The 20,298-nt window shown below is 30.9% G+C and overlaps 2 protein-coding genes across 8 annotated transcripts; one reads left to right on the forward strand and one right to left on the reverse strand.

Moving 5' to 3' along the window:
• Positions 1–1,312: 1,312 nt before the first annotated feature.
• Positions 1,313–13,717, forward strand: LOC130669433 (uncharacterized). Of its 5 annotated transcripts, none has more exons than XM_057472345.1 (7): positions 1,313–1,448; positions 9,433–9,598; positions 9,690–9,847; positions 10,199–10,629; positions 10,967–11,208; positions 11,345–11,687; positions 12,474–13,717. In XM_057472345.1, the coding sequence occupies exons 2-7, from the start codon at positions 9,488–9,490 to the stop codon at positions 12,587–12,589; spliced, it is 1,401 nt and encodes a 466-aa protein (XP_057328328.1). In that variant the 5' UTR covers positions 1,313–1,448; positions 9,433–9,487; the 3' UTR covers positions 12,590–13,717. The 5 variants fall into 5 exon arrangements, 4 of the variants coding, with proteins under 4 accessions (XP_057328328.1, XP_057328327.1, XP_057328329.1 ...); XM_057472344.1 differs by lacking the exon at positions 1,313–1,448 and adding an exon at positions 1,483–2,091; XM_057472346.1 differs by lacking the exon at positions 1,313–1,448 and adding an exon at positions 7,519–7,609.
• On the reverse strand, positions 13,054–19,652 carry LOC130669432 (dolichyl-diphosphooligosaccharide--protein glycosyltransferase subunit STT3A). Of its 3 annotated transcripts, none has more exons than XM_057472340.1 (8): positions 19,519–19,652; positions 19,025–19,135; positions 18,769–18,936; positions 17,395–17,945; positions 17,174–17,327; positions 15,001–15,813; positions 14,673–14,861; positions 13,054–13,604 (listed from the first exon to the last, which is right to left on the reverse strand). In XM_057472340.1, the coding sequence occupies exons 2-8, from the start codon at positions 19,119–19,121 to the stop codon at positions 13,459–13,461; spliced, it is 2,118 nt and encodes a 705-aa protein (XP_057328323.1). In that variant the 5' UTR covers positions 19,122–19,135; positions 19,519–19,652; the 3' UTR covers positions 13,054–13,458. The 3 variants fall into 3 exon arrangements, with proteins under 3 accessions (XP_057328323.1, XP_057328325.1, XP_057328324.1); XM_057472342.1 differs by lacking the exon at positions 19,519–19,652 and adding an exon at positions 19,387–19,503; XM_057472341.1 differs by lacking the exon at positions 19,519–19,652 and adding an exon at positions 19,239–19,346.
• Positions 19,653–20,298: the final 646 nt, after the last annotated feature.

Consider the following 20,298-nt stretch of genomic DNA (forward strand, 5'->3'; position numbering starts at 1 on the left):
TTCTACAGTCTAAGCTATCAATTATAGACACGTGACCTAATTATTTAAATTATAAATCATTAAATCATCATAAATTACCACTAATTGACAAGAGTGTGAATGTACCAGATAGAAGACAATTTATGAATTTTAAATAAATAAATAAATGAATTATGGCGTACGTTCGGGTGCCTGTTCTTGGCTGCTTAGAGCAGAGCCGACTAATACCGAAATAATCCGATTGTCAATTTAAAAATCAAAAGTTATTTTGTTCTGAAAATTTATTGACGAATAAGGTTTTTTTTTATATTTATTCACAGAAAAAAAGGATTTTTTAGCGCAAAAAATTTTTACTCGAAAATTTTTACTTCAAAATTTTTCCGAGCAGCCCAGAACAAGCAACCGAACACGCCATTAGTTAAAACAGAGAAATTTAAAAAAATGCGCGTACTGATTTTTCAGTTATCTAAATACGGATTTTTAAATTTGTATTATTTCATTCAAACATTTAAAAAATTGTCAATCGTCATATAAATTCACACTCATCTAATTGACATATTTATAAATAAACACCCTAATTACCCCAAAATTTCTAATTAAACTTTTATTGTTTAAATGTCATAATAATTTTTTTTTAAATTCAACAATTAATTTAAAAAATCATAACTATTTTTCTCACTATTAAAAAACTATTTCACATCCGTTTTACTCGAGAAAAATTTCCACAATTAGCTGTAAGTATTTTTAAAATTTTGTCAGTTACAACATCGGGTAATTTTTATCCTCAAAAGATAAACTGATAAATGATTAGCTTCCATCAGTAGTAATAGTCAATAATAATAAAAGTAGAGTTGAGTTATGAAAATAAATAATAATAACAATAAGATATGTTATAAATAATGAGCAATAATAAATTTTAAGACGGATATAAAGAAGTATAAAAGCCAGTAGTATCCGGCTTTTATCGTCTCCATGTACATTGGTATGGCCAAACAACAACAAGAAAATAAAGTCAAGTCCTGCTCCAGGAGTACAGCAACAGCAACAGCAACATCAACATCACCAGCAACAGGAACAGCAAGTAACTACATACAAGTAATATAAGCATGGTATGGGTTCGGTATATATGGAATGGCACAGCATGGCATGCAATACGGATATATACCGAGATACCAAACATAAAGGTAAAGGTAAAATAAAAAAGTAAAATGAAAATCCGCCGTTTAAACGCCGCAACAAGACAACAGTTCACTGGCCCTCTCCCTCTCACTCAGCTTCGCCAAAGGCCACTAGCTAAGCGCCTTGTCCTATTTCTGACGTCACAACTCCTCGACAGCAAGTCGTGGTCGTAGTCGTGGTCGTAGTCATCGAAGCCGTAGTTTAAGTCCTAGTTGATATGAAGTTTAAGTCATAGTGCTCGCGGTTGGTTTCATTACAATCGCGAATAGAACAACCAAACGTTGGCGAGTGTGAGTATCAGTATCATATTGGTTTGTAATGTATATACAAGTAGTATAAACTTGTTCTTAAAAGTATTGTGTATATATTAAATATATACGGGAGCAAGTAGTGGTGATGATGATGGTGATGGTGATGCTGATGATTGTGGAGGTGGTGGTAGAGGAAAGGCGCGAATAAACCAAATAGAAGGAGAAAATATTTTATTGCGCATGCGTAATTTAAACTCAAGATGGTGAACGTCTTTAGGACTCTCACTGACGGTTAAACTGTCCGCGGTGGTCCATTAGACGGTCGGTCATGTCTTTATTTTAATTTATTATATATTTTATTTATAGTGACCATTTAGATTTTATATATTTTTTATACAAATACATTTTTTTATTTATTTATTTCGAGTATTGAGCCAGTGATTGCTCAGTGACAGTGCCAAATTTTATATTTTTGTGTTTCGCGGGTTTTTTATTTCAAATTTATTTTTGTTTATTATTTTTAATGTGAGGTGGTTATAATTTTGTAACAGTAATAATTATAATTATTTTATATAATAAATAAGTCCAAGGATTATGGACGAAATTTGTGCATGTGCGTGGAGATTTAAATTTTGTTAATTTAGTTTTAAATTCCGTGATTCCAGTTCCTGTCAATTTATTGGTACGTTTTTACTCTGCTTCAATTATTAATATGATGATGATGAGAATATAAATGGAGGGTTAATTTGATAGTGTTTAAAATTTATATGAATAGATATTAAGTTTTTTTTTGGCAAAAAGAGTTTGTCGACCCGGGTGGTGGGTCAAATAACCAGTTTCTTCCAGTCGTTGAAATCTCCAACGAGATACCAACTCAGTATATAGAAAATATCCACTAGCAACATCGATAAAAGGTAGTTTTGTCCATATGGACATTGCGGATTAACTTTTAAAGAAATTATCTTTGCAAATATGGTATTTTTAAAGTCGCAACCAAGTGAAAGCCTGGAAATAATACAAAATCAGGGGACTATATAAGGATAATCTATATATCTATACACTGCAAAAAGAGTCATTGCTCTTTTATCCGCATACACCACTAACAGCATTTATATCTACTTATCTATTTATTTTTTTCTTATTCGTATTCTCATTCTCTCTCTATATATATATTTATTCTCATTTGCATCAGGCTATTTTTAGCGCGCATTACAATTTAGTCTTATCGTTCAACACGAGTACGAGTCCTTGCGGATAAGAACAACGCCGAGGAAGTTAAATAAATATAGAATAAGATTAAGGACGAGACAAGACAAGCAAAGACAAGGACTAAAGAAAGAGCACAAAAGTTTACCGAAAAAGAGGATTAAAAAAACAAAATAAATATAAAAAGTCGAGTTTGTTGCACTGGGAGTTCGAGGCGTGGCGGAGAGCTGCTTGAGAGGCTGTTGCTCGTCCTCGACAGCCTTCGCATTCTTCGTGCAAGTGAAAGCACCCGGACTTGGAGAGATGAGACGCCTGGTGTTGTCGTATTCACTTCTACTAGCGTGAGAAGACAGTCATTTCTCGTCATTATTATTATTATCACCATCATTATTATTTTTCATTAGTTTTCTACATAAAAAGACTATGAATTATTTTATTACTCTTTATATTCATTACAGTAGTAGTTTTTTAGCTTGTAAATATAAATTATAGCCCCACCATACAAAAATATATATCATGGACATGATAAACTTATACTGCCCGAAACGCCTTGCCTAGAAACGAGTCATCAAATTTTTTGGGAATTTAACTTCTGACGTTTTGCATCCGCGTGCCTTATTCCTGTCGTCATTTGCTTATTTTTTTAACATGTAAACTTATATGATATATTCTTGATCCCCTCTTGTGTACAAAACTTTTAGCTGTCTTGAAACAAACTACGTGCCCGATTCCCGTCTCTTTCTCCGTTCACAGCCCGCTATTACGAAATTCGCAAGTTATATAAAAAGCCTCGGGTGTCTCGCGTGTCTTTCTCTCATTCTTTCTCTTTGTTTGTTATTCAAGCCCGTTTATTAATTACAACAGACTAGAATCACACTTATAAACACACATATCTATATCTATATACATATATCTTCAAACAGCAACAAGAACTGAAAAAAAAAATTTCCCGCGTGAAAAGGGAAATTTAAAAACTAGATAAACGGATAAAAATGTCCAAGCGTGTTAGTAGTTTATTATGGCAGTCGGAAAAAATATATATATATATATCGGGCAACGGTGAAAAGTAATTGACGAACGGGGAAATATAACACAGGTTTATGAGTATGCATGTGTGTGGTACTCGTCTGAAGTCGGGCAACTTTTCCACTCTCTAAAGATAATAAATGCATACGGTATATAATGACCAGCCCTGGTTTATGCTAGACTCGCGGCCTTCGTGGAATGCCACGCTCCAAGAGATCTTTCCCGGCACACTTTTGCTACTTATATATATTTTTTATTATTATACTATTTTCCTACACATGTTATCATCGCAAGTTGTCGTGGTCGTGGTCGCGGTCGTTTCAAAATATATAACTTATTATTTATTAACCATATATATTTTCATACATACGAACGGATTTAAAAGACGAGAGAAGATGATATTTCCATCGATTGAAAAGGTCAGACGAGTAAATTCCGTCATGTTAAATGTGATGGAAGATGGAAGAGAGGGAATGGATTGGAAACTTTGACTGCCGTCGTGATTACCAATTACGAAATTATTTTATCTAGGTTATTAAAAAAATTTTAATATTTAATATTATTTATATCAATTTTTTTATTTTCACTTGTCTATCGTAATTAATTGATATATAACTAAATAATTCAAATAAACGAGAGCAAGAGAAAAACAAAAATACTTTCGTTTGTCTGTTATTCAAAGCGGATGTAATTGGATACAAAAGATTTTTAAAAATATAAAAAAAAATGTTGTATTGCGTTAAGTAGACAGATCGGTAGCTGTTCAATGGATATCCTTATCGAATAGTTTTGTTTATAGCAATCGGTAGTACGTATATACATGTGTAAACTAGTAAGTAAGTTAGTAAGTAGCTGAGATAACCGAGTAACTAAGTAAGTGTGTGTATACTTTTATATATATGTATATTTATGTATATATGTGTAGAAGAAATACGTAAGAGTGCGAAGGAGGTTTTTAGATGAAAGAGAACGGGGAATATATAGACAATGACTTTCGCGATACCGATTCGAGTAAAGGAAAAATGCACGCGAGACGGACACACAAACGAGCAAAGAGAAGATAAGAATAAGAACGTTCGCTACGAGGAAAAGTGTAGCAACCGGTAATTCCTTTCTTGAGGCTAATTATGCAAGGCATAAGGACTAGAATAGAAATGAGAATTTATATACTCTAGTCACAAGTCTACTTACTTGTATATATATGTGTGTGCTATGTTTAATATACATATTTTAATTTATTTGGAAATATCAGACCATAAATGTTATAATTTTTTTCATACCAATATTTTGTTTGTAATCAAATTGCCCAATTTTCTAATCCATTTATAGTTGTAGCCGTAGTTAATTTGAATTAAAAGTTATTCAAAGACATTGAGTGTTGAGTAATTTATCTAGTGACATATGTTAATTATTTATATGGTAATGTTTAATTTATAAATAATTTAACTGCTAGCTACAAATATTTTTAGTAATTACATTATTTAATCTTAAACATTAAAATTTAATTAAAAAATTTTTTCTTGCCCCAAAAAAATGTATGATACTGAAATTAGCCGACGTCTAATAATTTTAGGATTTATTTAAAAAGGCTAAATTTAAAAAATATATATATTTAAAAAATTGTACCTATAAATTTTGAAATTTTCTACATGTGCATATTTTTAGATTTTTTTTTGCACGACTCATGATGCGAAGCATCAGAGTGTGCTTTACGATCGAATTTGTAATTTATTTGTTGAAACAAAAATCCGAAAATTGATAATTGCCTACTAACTTCAGGATCATAAAAAATTTATGAGACTCAAATTAGCCGTCTAATAATTTTTGGAATTTTTTTAAAAACGATGAATTAAAAAAAAAAATTCAGAAAATTGCACCTACAGATTTTTTAACTTTCTTCATGTGCATATTTTTGGTTTTTTTTTTAAATTAAATTAAATTGTTGAAAGAAAATTCAAAATTTTTTAATTGTCTTCTAAGTTTTGCATCATAAAAATTTTTTGTCGCCCAAAGAAATTTTTTGTTTTCTTCGAATTCAAAATGAAAAAAATTTCTAGGGTCGACTAAAAATTTTCTTGAGGCAGGTAAAAATTTATTGTGCCAAAGAATTTTTTTTTTTATGAGTAATAAAATAATATAAATGATGTCCTGACTAAATTATCAGTAATATGAGAGATTTTTCCATATTAAGATGATTAGAAATAGTTGCATTATAAATTATTTGAGTTGCAGTATATAAGTACTTTGTAGATTGTCGCCTCAAGTGAGAACTCGGGACTGCACAAGTGCAAAGTGAGAGGCAGTTATTATTATAAATAATAAGACTAAAAGGAATTAAAGAACATAAATATATATGCGGCACTCGATAGATAGATATTTATATATTTATACACATATACCTATTTACAATATGTACTTATATATACACCGCGGTACTGCGGGCGTGACCAACGAGAAATTCTTTTGATCGTTACGTTAAACTAGAAAGTTTGACTTTCATGCTCCAACGATCATCGATCGCGTCCATCGATCCGTTTTACTTTTTTTAAAATTCATTTACAAATTTCGTATTACCATTACTACTTTTATATAAATTAATCCATCAACATATCCACATATATACATACATATTAATATAAATAATACATCTCAATACTTAATTCATGCAATTATATTATTTATTCCGAGTAAACGGTACACTGAGCAATTTAATCCACATGATAGTCGAGATTTCTAAGCCACTATCGCGGAACAAATTTATCATTCGTGTGTTGTTTAGAAAAAAAGGAAAAATAAAAAAGAAAATATAAGAAATAACTTCTTAACCCACTTTTTCTAATCTAACAACATATATATATATATACATATATATATATATATATATATATATATATATATATATATATATATATATATATATATATATATATATATATATATATATATATATATATATATATATATATATATATATATATATATATATATATATATATATATATATATGTTTCTTAGATATATTTTTAATATAAATACCAAACATCCGTTGTCCTTTTTTTTATTCATAACAGCTTACAATATTTTTTATTCTTCTCATTCTTCCTTTCTTTCATCGTGTTGGTCTTATTTATTTTACAAACACCGACGACACACAGATATAAACACTCATTCAAAAATGCATACTGCATGATACACAACTATTGTTGCGACGTTATAGCGGTACTTTTAAATTTTTTACGACTCTGTCCGCCTTGGGCCGTTAAACGCCACTAAATTTGTCTATACATACAATCATTTTTATTTTAAATCTCCAATCATTCTCATCACTATTATTATACCCTCATCATCATCATCATCATCATCATCATCATTACCATCCTAATTCTAATCAACAAATTAGCGCTTGGTAATTTTTTATTCAAACATTTCGTCACAATTTAACCCATTACATAATTCCGATAAAAATATACGGGAGTGGGGAAAAATGAACCTTAAGAGAAAAGGGTTCATATGTAAAATAAATATACCCCTTCCCCCCTAATAAAAAGTGTCTAATTATTTAACTAAATTGAGAACCTCTGCGAAGAAAACAGCGTAGGTTACATTACGTTACTCGAGGCGTAATTTCTGGCCATACAAATATATGTATATATGTATAATAAAAATTTTTAAGTTGTGTAGTCTATAGAGATCGACAAGTCGCGGTGTTAACAGTAGTGTGTTAGCACACACAACATATACCCACAGTTTGCTGAAAAAAAAAGTACCAATTTTATTAGTATTAGTACATTCTATTTATCCATGTATTTATTCATATATATGTATATATGACACTAACAACTGTGAAGCATATAAAGTTCTTCAGTATGGTAACGAGTGTTGTGTAGTGTGTGCTAACCCAGGTAACTTGCCAAGTAGTCACTGCATGCAGTGTTTCTTGCGCAGCCATTGCCCAAGGAAACTCTTAGGTTGTATAAATACATATATACATTATATATATATATCTTACACTCTCTGTTACACTCACAACCAGCCTTCGCATTTTATTACGAGTGAAAGTCGACGTTTTAGGTGCAGGCTTACCATTAAATATGCCGCTGTTACTGACTACGAGACAGCATCGATGTGTATCCTTGCTCTTATTACCTCACCGATATATTTTGTTGAGACTTTTAACTTTATACACTTACGGTAGATTACATTACATATTTTAAATTTTATAATATACTTTTTTATGTCGAATTTTAAAGTCTTACCGTGTAGGTTTTATCTACTCCTTTTTTTACGGCGATTCCATGATGACAGTTCGCAGTAGATACGGAACTGTATGATCAGCCTTTAAGGCTTTAATATTTTGTTATATAGGATTGTCGTCATATATATGATAGATGAGTTTTGAGTTTAATTAACAAGAAAGTTTATGAAATAATTATAAAATAAATGACAAAATGACACACAATAAATTTAAATGCATCAGACATACCGCGGTTGAGTTCCGAGGTTACACTTTCCAGTCTTAATTCCAGTTTCCCGCCAAGGGCATATCCAGTGCAAAACCTAACAATTCGTATCTTTTATTTTCATATTATAATTATACCATGGATATATATAAATAAATATGGATTAAGTTACTTATGAATCTTAATACGATTGAGTTATGAGTTATGTGGTGTAATTATTGTAGGAGAGAGTAAAAACAAGTATATTTTAATAAAACATACTATTTATTTACATAAATATTTTAAATTATTTATGATTCTTTGATTGAGTAATTAAATTCATGTTCTTAAAGTTCAAATAGTTATAAAAATATTAAGATTTAAGATAATGGTTAAATGTTACAAGAAAAATATATAAAGTTGATATTGATGGGAATAAAAATATTTGGTATTTTTATATTGAAGTATAAATTTTTAAGTGGGAACGGTATTATTTTAAATGGACTTACACAGAAAAAAAAATTTTTGGCGTGAAAAACATTTTTCATTATGAATTGAAAAAAGAAATTTTTTCGGACTAGAAAAAATTTTTTAGTGCAAGAAATGTTTTTTCACGCCAAAAAAATTTTTATTTTGAATTAAAATTTTAAAAAAATTTCTTGAGACGAGTAAAAACTTTTTTTCTGTGTATACTTTACCTAGCAATTAATTTATAAGTATATATAAATATTTATATATTTATACAACGAATTATTGTTTAATTAGTCTTCCTTTCTCTTTCTCACATTTATAAATCCAATTATCGTTGTCATATTTGTCATAGTTATTTTATAAATCTCCTCAGTAATGATTGATCTCAAAATATAATATTAAAAACGAAATAAAGGTCATGTGAGCTTGATTCATCTGTAGAACTGTAGACATCCGGTCTAATCATCCGGTGAAGAAATCATATATATATATAAAAAAAAAAAAAAAAAATATATATAAAGACAATTGCGAAAGCGTCCTTATAAAGATTCGTCAGAGTTTAAACTTTTGATAGTTGACTTGAGACACAACCGATCTTTCTCTCGATATATTTTACATATAAATACATATATTTTTTTAATTTTATTTTCGTGTGAGTGGATGGAAATGTCGAGGCCGAGATCATTTAATGTGATTAAAAAAATCGACGTATTATCCTGGGGAGTGCACGGCTCAAAAATCCCTCTCGGTTGTTAAGAATTTAAAAAAATAAATAAATAAAAGTCGCTATGAGTTAAAACTGGGTGTCTGCATATAAATAAAAAAAGTAAGAAAAAAATAAGGGGTAATTCAAACTGACCAGTTCTCTGAATGATTTTTAGAGTTTCTCGACATTGGCAGAGAAGGAGTAAGAGGAAGAGGAGTAGAGAGAATAAGATGGTGTCGAGGCGAAAAATTCTCTCTCGCTCGCGGGACAACCTCGCTGATTCCCAGTACGATGATCAGGAAGAGGAGGACGTTTGGTATAATTTAGATAAGTTGTACAAGGTGAGTCTCTTACACGCCTTCGACCTTAAACTTTTATTTTTATTTTAAAACACTTAGCACTTTTATATTTTTAAAATTCACTTAACTACAGGATCACATACAAGAAGTTCTGGACAAGTGGAACCAGATAGACGACGAAATATGGGCTAAAGTAATTGTCTTCGAAAGAAACAGACGAGTAGCAAAAGCCTATGCAAGAGCACCCGTTCTCACGGTCAACGGCTCCAACGACGGCTTCGACGGTTTTAGGTAAAAAAACAAAACTATATACGTTTTTATTTCATTTTTTTTTTCGCGAATTTCGATTGCCTGGGGACTAAAAATAGAGACGATTTAAACTGAACACCGAATAAAATATAAATAAAATTGTAATTTAACGTTACTCGACCTAGTTTTTAATTATTTAATCAAATTTAGAGTCACGTAGATCACGTCTAGACATTCGTGATAAGAATTTTTTTTGAGACACACTTTTCCTCAGGGCACATTACCAATTCCACAGCGCACACATTATTCAACATAAATACACTTTAATTTAATTAGTACACAGAAAACAATACAGCTTTCGATAGTAATTTTTTTTTAATTTATCGTTCACAGGATAGGCCTCTGCGGCTTCGACAATCCCATGAGGGATCCTAAGACAGAAGAGGCCAAGAGACACATAAACCAGGGGGTAAAAATAAAAATGGACGATCAGGGAAATATTCTTATCAAGAGACTGTGCAAAAGCAACGTTTACATAAAGACTACACACCCCGAAGACAATGCCGTGGGCGCGGAGATACTGAGAAATTCTCAGGGCGCACTGGAGCATGAAAAGCCTGGAAAAATATTTGATATGAACAAATATCAGACAAATTTGTCACGTGAAACAAGACGCGCGTATCCAGATCGTAAAAGACTTGAAAAACAGTGTCTCAGTGCGATTGTTTTTGTCAGAACTGAACCTGATTTACTGCAGTGTCCTGTTTGGGTTTTGATTGTCAATGTTGTTGGTCTGGATATGCTCAAATCTAAATTACCCCCAAGTAATTTATTTTTATTTTATACTTTTACGTCGATTAACTCTCTGGAGGCCGCCTTGGGTTAGCGATCGCTGATCAGTATTCCGCCTAAGGCATTTTTTATTAAAAAAAAGTCTTCCCTGCTATTATATCAAAGCTGGAGCTAGATGTGTTTTTAAATACTCACTTTTTTTTTGCATACAAACATTTAAAGTAATTATTTTAATATTTATTGGCCCGTAAAAATTATAGACTTCACCCAAGGTCCAGTTGAGAAAAAAATAATCGTCTCCAGCGGATTAATATCTAATTAAAAAATATTTATATAAATAATGATAATAATAATCGTTTTAATTATCAGTACTAGCACTGCAGAGGCCTGTGGACATAAAGAACCGCCCGAGAATCCCAATACCAGACGAAGATCCTTACAGTGTCGCTGGCGTGGCATCTTCCTCTGGACCAGGAGAATTACGGGACGCAGTCAGAGATCCACGACACGAACAAATTTACGGTCAGTCATCGGGTTATCATCCGCGACGTGCTGAAAAACCGCCGAAACTTCCTCCACGTGAGAATCTCTACGGCCAAAGCATTCCTAAGGTATTAGAAAATAAAATAACAAATTTTTTACTCGTTGATCACAAGTCCCCCCACCAGTTCAGACACCGATGACCTCAGAATTTATTGAATTCTTGTGCCTACTATCCATTATTATTAATAAAATTAACTGTTACAGCCTGACTATGACGACATTGAAGACGATTACGGCAGCAATGTTGTCAGACCGTTGATAGTTACCGAGGATGCGAAAAAAAATAAAAAGAACGACAGTAAAAAGTACGACGATCCTTATTACTGTGGTTTGAGAGCACGTGTACCAAATTTTGTTAAAATGGCTAAAAACAGCCAAATAAAAATACTTCCGGCTTATGGAACAGGCAGACCGCAACCGGCACCAGCCTCTGCGTACGTCGGTTACAACAGTAGTCAGTCACAGTCCTCACATATTTATGCGAGTCACGCACAAAACAAACGACCACCTATTATGTATCACGCCCGAAGCTTTGAGAGTGGCTTAGGTACGTAGTTTTTAAGCCGTACATTAACAGTAACCAGCATTCAGCTTCAAAGAAAATATGTATTTTTATTACAGTCGACTACCCGTCATAAGCCTGGTCTAGGGGACGTAGGGGAAATTTTTCTTGGAATTTCAATCTCCCACTACCGTGCGTTCAGTTTTATTATCGACTACTCGTTATAAGCCTGTTTTATTTTATATGATTTCAAACGTCATATTTACGGTTTGTTACATACGTCAGTATCCCGATTTTTCTAGTGCTTATAGCGCTAAAATAAATACTTATTTTATTACACTAATAATAATTATAATGGAGAAAATTATAATGACAACGGTATTAATTACAGTAATAATAATAATAATTGTTATTGATCAACATAATGCTCAATAAAACTTTTAAACTGCAACCGAAGTTTTAATTGTAATTAATGATAACAATTATCAACAATAAATTATATTTTACTTAATGTTGATTAAATTATTATCCGCGAAATATCAATAGTAAATTTTCATCACTAATTTTTATATTTTGTTCCTGCTATTAGTTTATAACTTAGACAATTTTAACGGCGGCTTATAACGGGATGTCTGGTACGAAACTCAAAAAAGTGGTTAAGTGGGGGCTGTTTGGACTCAATACCTGCCGATTGAGGGGAAGAGGCTTATAACGGGTAGTCACTACAGTGACTTGAAAAATTTTTTATTTGTTTTTTTTTATATAGATAATTATGATTAGTTTATAAGTCGAGATAAATTTTAAGTGATTGAACCTTTTTGGTGCTTTCAGACTCAGACGATCGAATAGACTCGCCTTATAATCACATTTACGGACGTTTACCCATTCCAACACGCGGTGTTATACCACCAGCACCCCGCGGTATGTACATCGGCGAGTGGGATTAAATAATTTAACTAATAACTATTAAGTACATCTCTCTACACCGTTATCTTTTTTTTTTTTTTTTTTTTTTTTTTTTTTGTACCTACAATCTTGTATATTGTTCATATACCACATAAATACTCATATTTTTTATGCCACCTTAATTGTTTATTAATTCCCGGTTTGAATCCAATTTACTCAACTATTAATTATTAATTAATTTAGTTAATTATTATTATTTTAATATTAATAAATAAATATATTAAAAAATATACAGATAATAACAAAAGACTTATATTTGTGCATTTTAATCTGTATTCACCATGACTTATTTTTTATCATCGTTCAACGTTATAAAAATTCACATGTATATATATTTAGTATTAATGAAAATACATAGCACGTATTTAATACGAGTAATCTGTACGAATGATAAAAAATTCCTGAGGCCTTAAATATGATAATAAATGCACCTGAAGACCGGAACGTTTTTCGCGCAACGAAAATGAAAAAATTATATAATTTGACAGCTTAAAGAGTAGGTCCGGGTGTGGGAGTGGCCTAAGATTTTCAGCTGACATTCCAGCATCTACATACGAAATAATTTAGAAATCTCGTCATCCAGTGGATTTTTTATTTTTCGATTTGTTTTCGTTGGGCGAAAAACGTTCCAGTTTCAGGTCCACGATAATAAAATATAATTAAAAAAAATATTATGTATATTATTGGAATTTCATTGAAAATGGATTTGATTATTAATAATAATAATATTTTTTAAAAAATTAATCTTTTAAATGTGAAAATAGTGTAAAGAATGTATGATCATGATCACTGTTACGTTAAGCCTGAAGTAATTGGATGAATAAAAAAAATAAAATTTATTATGAGATATCTAATATCCTCTATTCTTTAAGTCTTTAACTTTGTAAATGCGCACGAGCCAGTGTTCTGTTGTGTAGGCCTCTTCTAATGTTTCTAACTCAAAGTCTTTGTTTCCGATTTCCATATTTCTGACCCTGTCGTACCCGGATGGTTTACCTGAAAATGAATAATTCATTATGTATTTATTTTTTTTTTTATTCTTAAACGAGAGATCTGATAGCACTGAGAATGTATCTAAGTATTTTTTAATAATAAAATATATTAAACTTAATTTTTATTTATGATTTAAATACTCTCCCACTTTTCTCGTATCCCTTTTTTTTTTTTTTTTTTTTTTTGTTTCAATTAAAAATAAATTGACTTGTAGTTCAGCGGTTCCACGTGTTTTGATCATAAAAAATATTTCTTCCAAGTTATTTATGTTGTTTTTTTTTTAATTTTTATTTACGCGTCTACAGATTGATAGAAATTTTAGACCCTCCTGAAATCTCAATTTCACCAACAAGTTTTGTGTTCTGAACAATTGATTTTCATCAACCGACAGATAAGTAAATATGATTTTTTTTTAATTTAATCTGACAGAATAGAAAGTAGACATAAAAAAAAATTTTTTGATTATTTTAAAAATTTTGAACTTTAATAAAATCTTTAAAAATTAACATAATATGAAATTAAATCTAATTTTATTAAACTCACGTACTTTTAACCGAATCTAGTCGTCGCTTCATTAGAAAGTTTTAAGAGAAAGAAATTATGAAAGTAAAATTGTAAAAATTAAAAATACCATTTTTTAAGTAATAGATCGATTTCGTTTATCTTCGAATTTTAATTAAAATAAAATTTACATATAAATAAATAAATTTTCTGACGATATTTTTGAAACCTACTCAATAAACAAAAACATTACAAAAAGTATCTGCTTATCTTATAGTTATCTATCGATAGTTAAACAAAATTTGTTGAATAAATTAAAGCCTACAAAATTTGAAAATTCCAATTATAAAATTGCCATGTAGATTTTACTGAAATTTGTTTTCCAAATTTCGTTAAACTCCCAATTGATATCAATTGTGAGTAATTTTTTTTTAAATCTATACCTCTGTCTGAGAATGGCCTTAGTTATTTAAAAAAGTTTCAATACGCTAATGACAGTTGAAAGTCATTATATATTTTTAAAAAATGGAGACACTGTCTGAGAATGCCCTTAATAAAAAAAAAACTCACCTCCTTCAGTATAAACTTGTCCAAAACGATAATAACACATCTTGTACATTAAGCAGTTAAGTAAAGTCGGCGATCCATCTTTGTCAACTCTGAATTCACCTGAAGGATTATAATAATCCCACTCGGTAATCGATTTTCCTTCTTCAGTACTGCCACCAATGCGGACCATCCACAGGAACTTGTTAATATCTTCGCACAAAAAAAAAAAAAAAGAGAAAAAGACACGTCAATAAATTATGTAAATTACATAAGTTGTATAAAAAAAAAAAAGAAAAAAGATAATTATTACTACGATTATAAAGTCTATATTTGTAAAAAGTAAACTCACCATCAGACGAGTATCCCGTTAGTCCACCAAAAATGACAAGTACATAATTAACATCTAGTTCACGCATAATTTGATACGCCTTTTCTTCGGAACTAGCCATTGCTTGACCAACACGCGATATGTGAGTATTATTCCACGTATTATTGTCAACTAAAATAGTCCGATTAGCCATTGCCGTTATCTGATAGCCGTAATCCCACCATGACATAACTTTAGCGTCTTCTGGCGTATTCATACGTAACCAGTAGTAAGCCTCCCGGAAATCATCGAAGATCATGCGCCCACCGTCTGGAGATCGTGCTGATAAAACGATACTCGGTGAACTGTAGGCTTCGGCGGTGACCCACGTGCAGTGTAATGTGTATGAAAAAAATAGCATTCCTACTATCGCAATAAATAACATCGCTATTTCTCCTCGCAGTACATAATTATTTTCAAACTTGCGTGATTTTTTCTCAACTACTTTATTACTTTCAAGCTGCTTCATGTACGTTAATAGTAACGATGATACACCGATTCCACCTAAGATACACATTACAGGCGCAAGTACCAGCATCAAACGGACCATAACACCCGCGAAATAGAGACTAGTTACACCATAGAGTATAAGAAATATGTTTGAGTCTGTGAGTTTTGAAAAACAAATATATAAACCAGCTGGGAATAGAAATACGAGTACTTGGAGATCAAAGTAAAATGAACTCCATGATGTTGGCTGATGCTCGGACACTGATGCGATTATGGGGATATGATTTTTAGCGTATGAAGGGTCTAAAAGTGAGTAAAATCTACCCGTCCATGGTGAAATTTTGCCTGAAATAATTTAATTATTTATAAGTTAATAAAATTGTGATTACAGTCGACTACCCGTTATAAGCCTCTTCCCTTCAATCGGCAGGTACTGAGTCCAAACAGCCCCCACTTAACCCTTTTTTGAGTTTCGTACCAGACATCCCGTTATAAGCCGCCGTTAAAATTCTCTAAATTATAAACTAACAGTAGGAAAAAAAAGTTTGGTAAATCCAAAAGTGCACGACTCTTAATTCTCATTTACAAAAAAAAAAAAATTTTTTTCGATCGTAAAGCACACTAATGCTTCGCATTAAGAGTCGTGCAAAAAGAAAAATGTACGATAAAAGTTTCAAGGACAATATTTTTTGTTTTTTCCGTTCTATTACACTAGAAATTTCAATTTCGCTCCGAAAAATAGTCAGATGTATTTTTTTGCGCAGGCGCTACTGGTGTGACGAAAGTATATGTAAAAAACATATATAGATATACAAAATTAGTTAAGCTTTTTTTATTAATTATAATTAAACGGGCCGAATTTGATGGCCATTTATGACACAATTCTTCTTCGGCCCTAAAATAATCTTTAAAAAAAAAAGTGATCCAAATAATGGCTTTTTTATCGAGTTTTTGTGTTTACGGGTAACGGACACTTTTTCTACTGCTTGACGAGAAAATTTTTTTTTACATTTTGATGCTTTTTTAGTTATTTAATACATCAAATTGGTCTTTATAAGTGAAAAAATTAATCTTTATTAAATTCTCTATCCGATGATGTGTAACTTGTTTAAGCTCCGTGGACTAACAAGAGTAAACCAGTAAAAACAGAAGCGAAAAAGAGGCAAACTGAATTTTTCGATCGTAAAGCACATTCTAATGCTTCGCATTAAGAGTCGTGAAATTAAAATTAATGATGAAAATTTACTATTGATATTTCGCGGATAATAATTTAATCAACATTAAGTAAAATATAACTTATTGTTGATAATTGTAATCATTAATTACAATTGAAGCTTCTGTTACAATTTAAAAGTTTTATTGAGCATTATGTTGATCAATAAAATTATTATTATTATTACTGTAATTAATACCGTTGTCATTATAATTTTTTCCGTTAAAATTATTATTAGAGTAATAAGATAAGTATTTATTTTAGCGCTATAAGCACTAGAAAAATCGGGATACTGACGTATGTAACAAAACGTAAATATGACGTTTGAAATTATATAAAATAAAACAGGCTTATAACGAGTAGTCGAGAACAAAACTAAACACACGGTAGAGGGAGATTGAAATTCCAAGAAATATTTCCCCTACGTCCCTTAAACCAGGTTTATGACGGGTAGTCGACTGTATTATCGTTGTTTTTAAATAATAATTATACCTGTTATTGTTAAAATTCCACCGATTACACAAGAGATAGTCAACATTGAAGCAATAAGACCGCGGAATAATAATTCAAAGTCATTTTCAGATAATTTGCTACGCAAGTAATCAACGAATGCGTGAATTTGGCACAACCCAAAAACTCCAAGTGCCTAAAAAATAATAAGTGATAATTTATGAGCTGATAAATGTGTAATCAATGTAGCGTAAATAACTTACGAGCATGTGTTCAGAACTTTGAACCGGCTGAAAACCAACGAAGGCAATTTGCATTGACAAAACGGTACCAATACAATAAAGGATACTGTACGCGGTATAAATTCTGTGGGAAAACCGTCCAGTGACCATGAGAGTCAGCACGTGAAGTGGAATAAGATTTATAAGGAAGACATAACCACCCCAGGACGAGACCATGTAAAAGTAAGCGAGTGCTGCACATGTTGACCAAAATATGGCTCCAGTTTTTACGGCTTTTATCCACATGTAGTAAGTGAATAGCATACAAAATATAGCTATTCCTTCGTTGTCATAAGATCCGGCGACAGATCGTGATATGTATCCTGGTACAATAGCGATCATGCAGGCAGCAAATAAACCAGATGATGAATCTTTCAATTCTTTAGTTAGTAAATATGTTACTATTGTTGTGAAGCTCGAGAATAACGGAGCGAGAAATACGCAGACATTACGAATGTCTATTGGGATGTTTAACATTTGGGCAAGACGGTACAACGTCGCTGATGTTACCATCAGTCCTGGGTAAATTGTCCCTATAACATAATTTTTTAATTAATTAGTAATCATTAAGAAGTTGTAAAATTCATATTTATTAAATTTTTATTTTATTTAATAGTGTATAATGTGATGAGGGATGAAACAAAACGATTTCAGACCAGGGTGAAGTTGGCTGACATTACCTGCAGTCTGAAATCGTATTTCATCCTGAGTTACACAGTAGATTTTTCATGATTACCTGCATTGGAACTTGAAGTTTCAGTGTCAGTAGCCAGTCATAAACAAGTTAATTTGAGACCAATGGTGTGATCAACTATTAGCGTAAGCGTAAATTGTCAATTGCAATTTATAATTAAGCAGAAACTATAAATACTATTATTATCACACTAATTTTTATAAAACTTAATCACAGTCAGAACTATCATTTACGTAAATAAAATTGATGGTCTGAAATTACTATTAAATAAATGACAAATCAGAGTTTAAATTGTAAAAGCCTTCAGTTTGCGTGCAGAAACATTATTATGTTTCTTCCCAAGAGACGAAACAAGTTTGTTTCTGCCCGCTGACTGAAGGCATTCGCAATTTACGCGTTTGCTAATTTAATTCGCAGCATTGGACTGAAATTAGTTTCTTTTGACTGGCTGTAGAGACACTCAAACTTCAAGTTTCGATGCTGGTATCATGAAAATATATTTTAGGCTGTGAAATAAAAAATGAATGATCTTGTTATTAATTCTGTTTAAATTTCTGACAGTACGCTGTCAGTTATTATGTCTTTTGCCTTAATTTTAAACAGAAACGGCATCAACTATTTTTAGAATACCAATTCGGGCATAAATATGAATAAAAATCTACCTCCGATAATTCTTCCAAGTGGATACCATACTCGATCATCAAACCAATTATGAAAACTATAAAAACCCTCCTCCGCAAGGTACTTTGTCGTCCTGTAATTAAAGTAAGGATCGAACTCATGGATAACACTTTCGTATCTCAATACTGAGAACAAACGAGTTGCAAAAGCTGTAAACAATTTTTAAAAATAAATTAGTTTTTCATAAACAATTAAAAAAAAAAAAAAGTATTTTTTTTTTTACTTGTCAAAGCTTACATAAAACAGCAGCTAATGATAAAATAGTTAATTTTAAAAGTGTCTCGTGTTTTTGTGCTGAAAAACGTAAATCCTTAACTTTCACAAAGGCCCCCATTTTTATTTATTTATCTGAAAATAAAATATAATAATAATTCATTATTAATATAAATTATAAAAGTTGTTGATTTTAATATTAAAATATCTAAGGGGTTAATGTGCTAAAATTAATTACAAACTGTCAAAATAATTTTAAATATAAAAATTAAAAAAGTTTATTGATTTTTAAATGAATTCACATCGATGATCGCTATTTATTAATAAAATATTTGAGTTCGATTAATTAATAATGGTAACCAAATGTTTGAATAAGCGACACGTACACAAAACCGGCCGGCATAATTGTTATGTGTACACTTTTGTGCAATAGCGAATTATTTTTTTGCAAAAGCTATTTTTAGTATGGAAAAATTCTCTATTAACGTAAATTTATTTTTACTTTCTTTTACACTTACAATTATTAATTATTTAAATTTAAATTGTTAATAATACATTAAATTACATATATAATATCACTATATAAAATATTGTGTAAAAAGATAAAACATGAACACCACGAGCGTGGCATTCGTTGACGTGTTAACTTTGCATCAAGTTACATAGAGGGTGTTAGTATACAATTTTAAAATAAACAGATTTCTTCGTTTAAAAATTAGTTGATTACAATCCGAATCCAATAAATATTCCAAGGAGTCCATCAGTATTCGGAATTTGAAACTTTGACTTTTATTTTACTTTAAATTTTTATAGCGGAGAGTTAAAAAATAATCACTAAGTAATTATTTATAATAATTATATTTTAAACACGATTATTTGCGCGAAACACTTGCGTGTTTTTTTAACTTCCCACTAAGAAAATTGAAAATTTTCAAAAATTCGGGAAGTTACTGGTTTCGGTCCGATTTGCAAAAACTGAATTTCTATCAGATTTTGACGTTTTGAGGTTCTAGGAAGCTATCCTGACTAATTTCACGATGATGTCTGAGTGTATGTATGTGTGTACGTATGTATGTATGTATGTAAATATTCATAACTCATGAACGGATACACCGATTTTGATCTCTGAGGTGTCATTCGACGCGGCTTGTTAATATCTTGAAGCTGTAAGTAAATTGAGCTTGATCGGTAGGGTGCGTTTGGAGATATTTAAAAAATAAAATTTTTTCAAAAATGTTTTATTTGGATAACTTTTAATTTACTAGATGGATTGATTCCAAAATGTAATCAGCTCTAAA

This window comes from Microplitis mediator, chromosome 6, assembly GCF_029852145.1.
Source record: "Microplitis mediator isolate UGA2020A chromosome 6, iyMicMedi2.1, whole genome shotgun sequence".
In the NCBI taxonomy this organism is placed as follows: domain Eukaryota; kingdom Metazoa; phylum Arthropoda; class Insecta; order Hymenoptera; family Braconidae; genus Microplitis; species Microplitis mediator.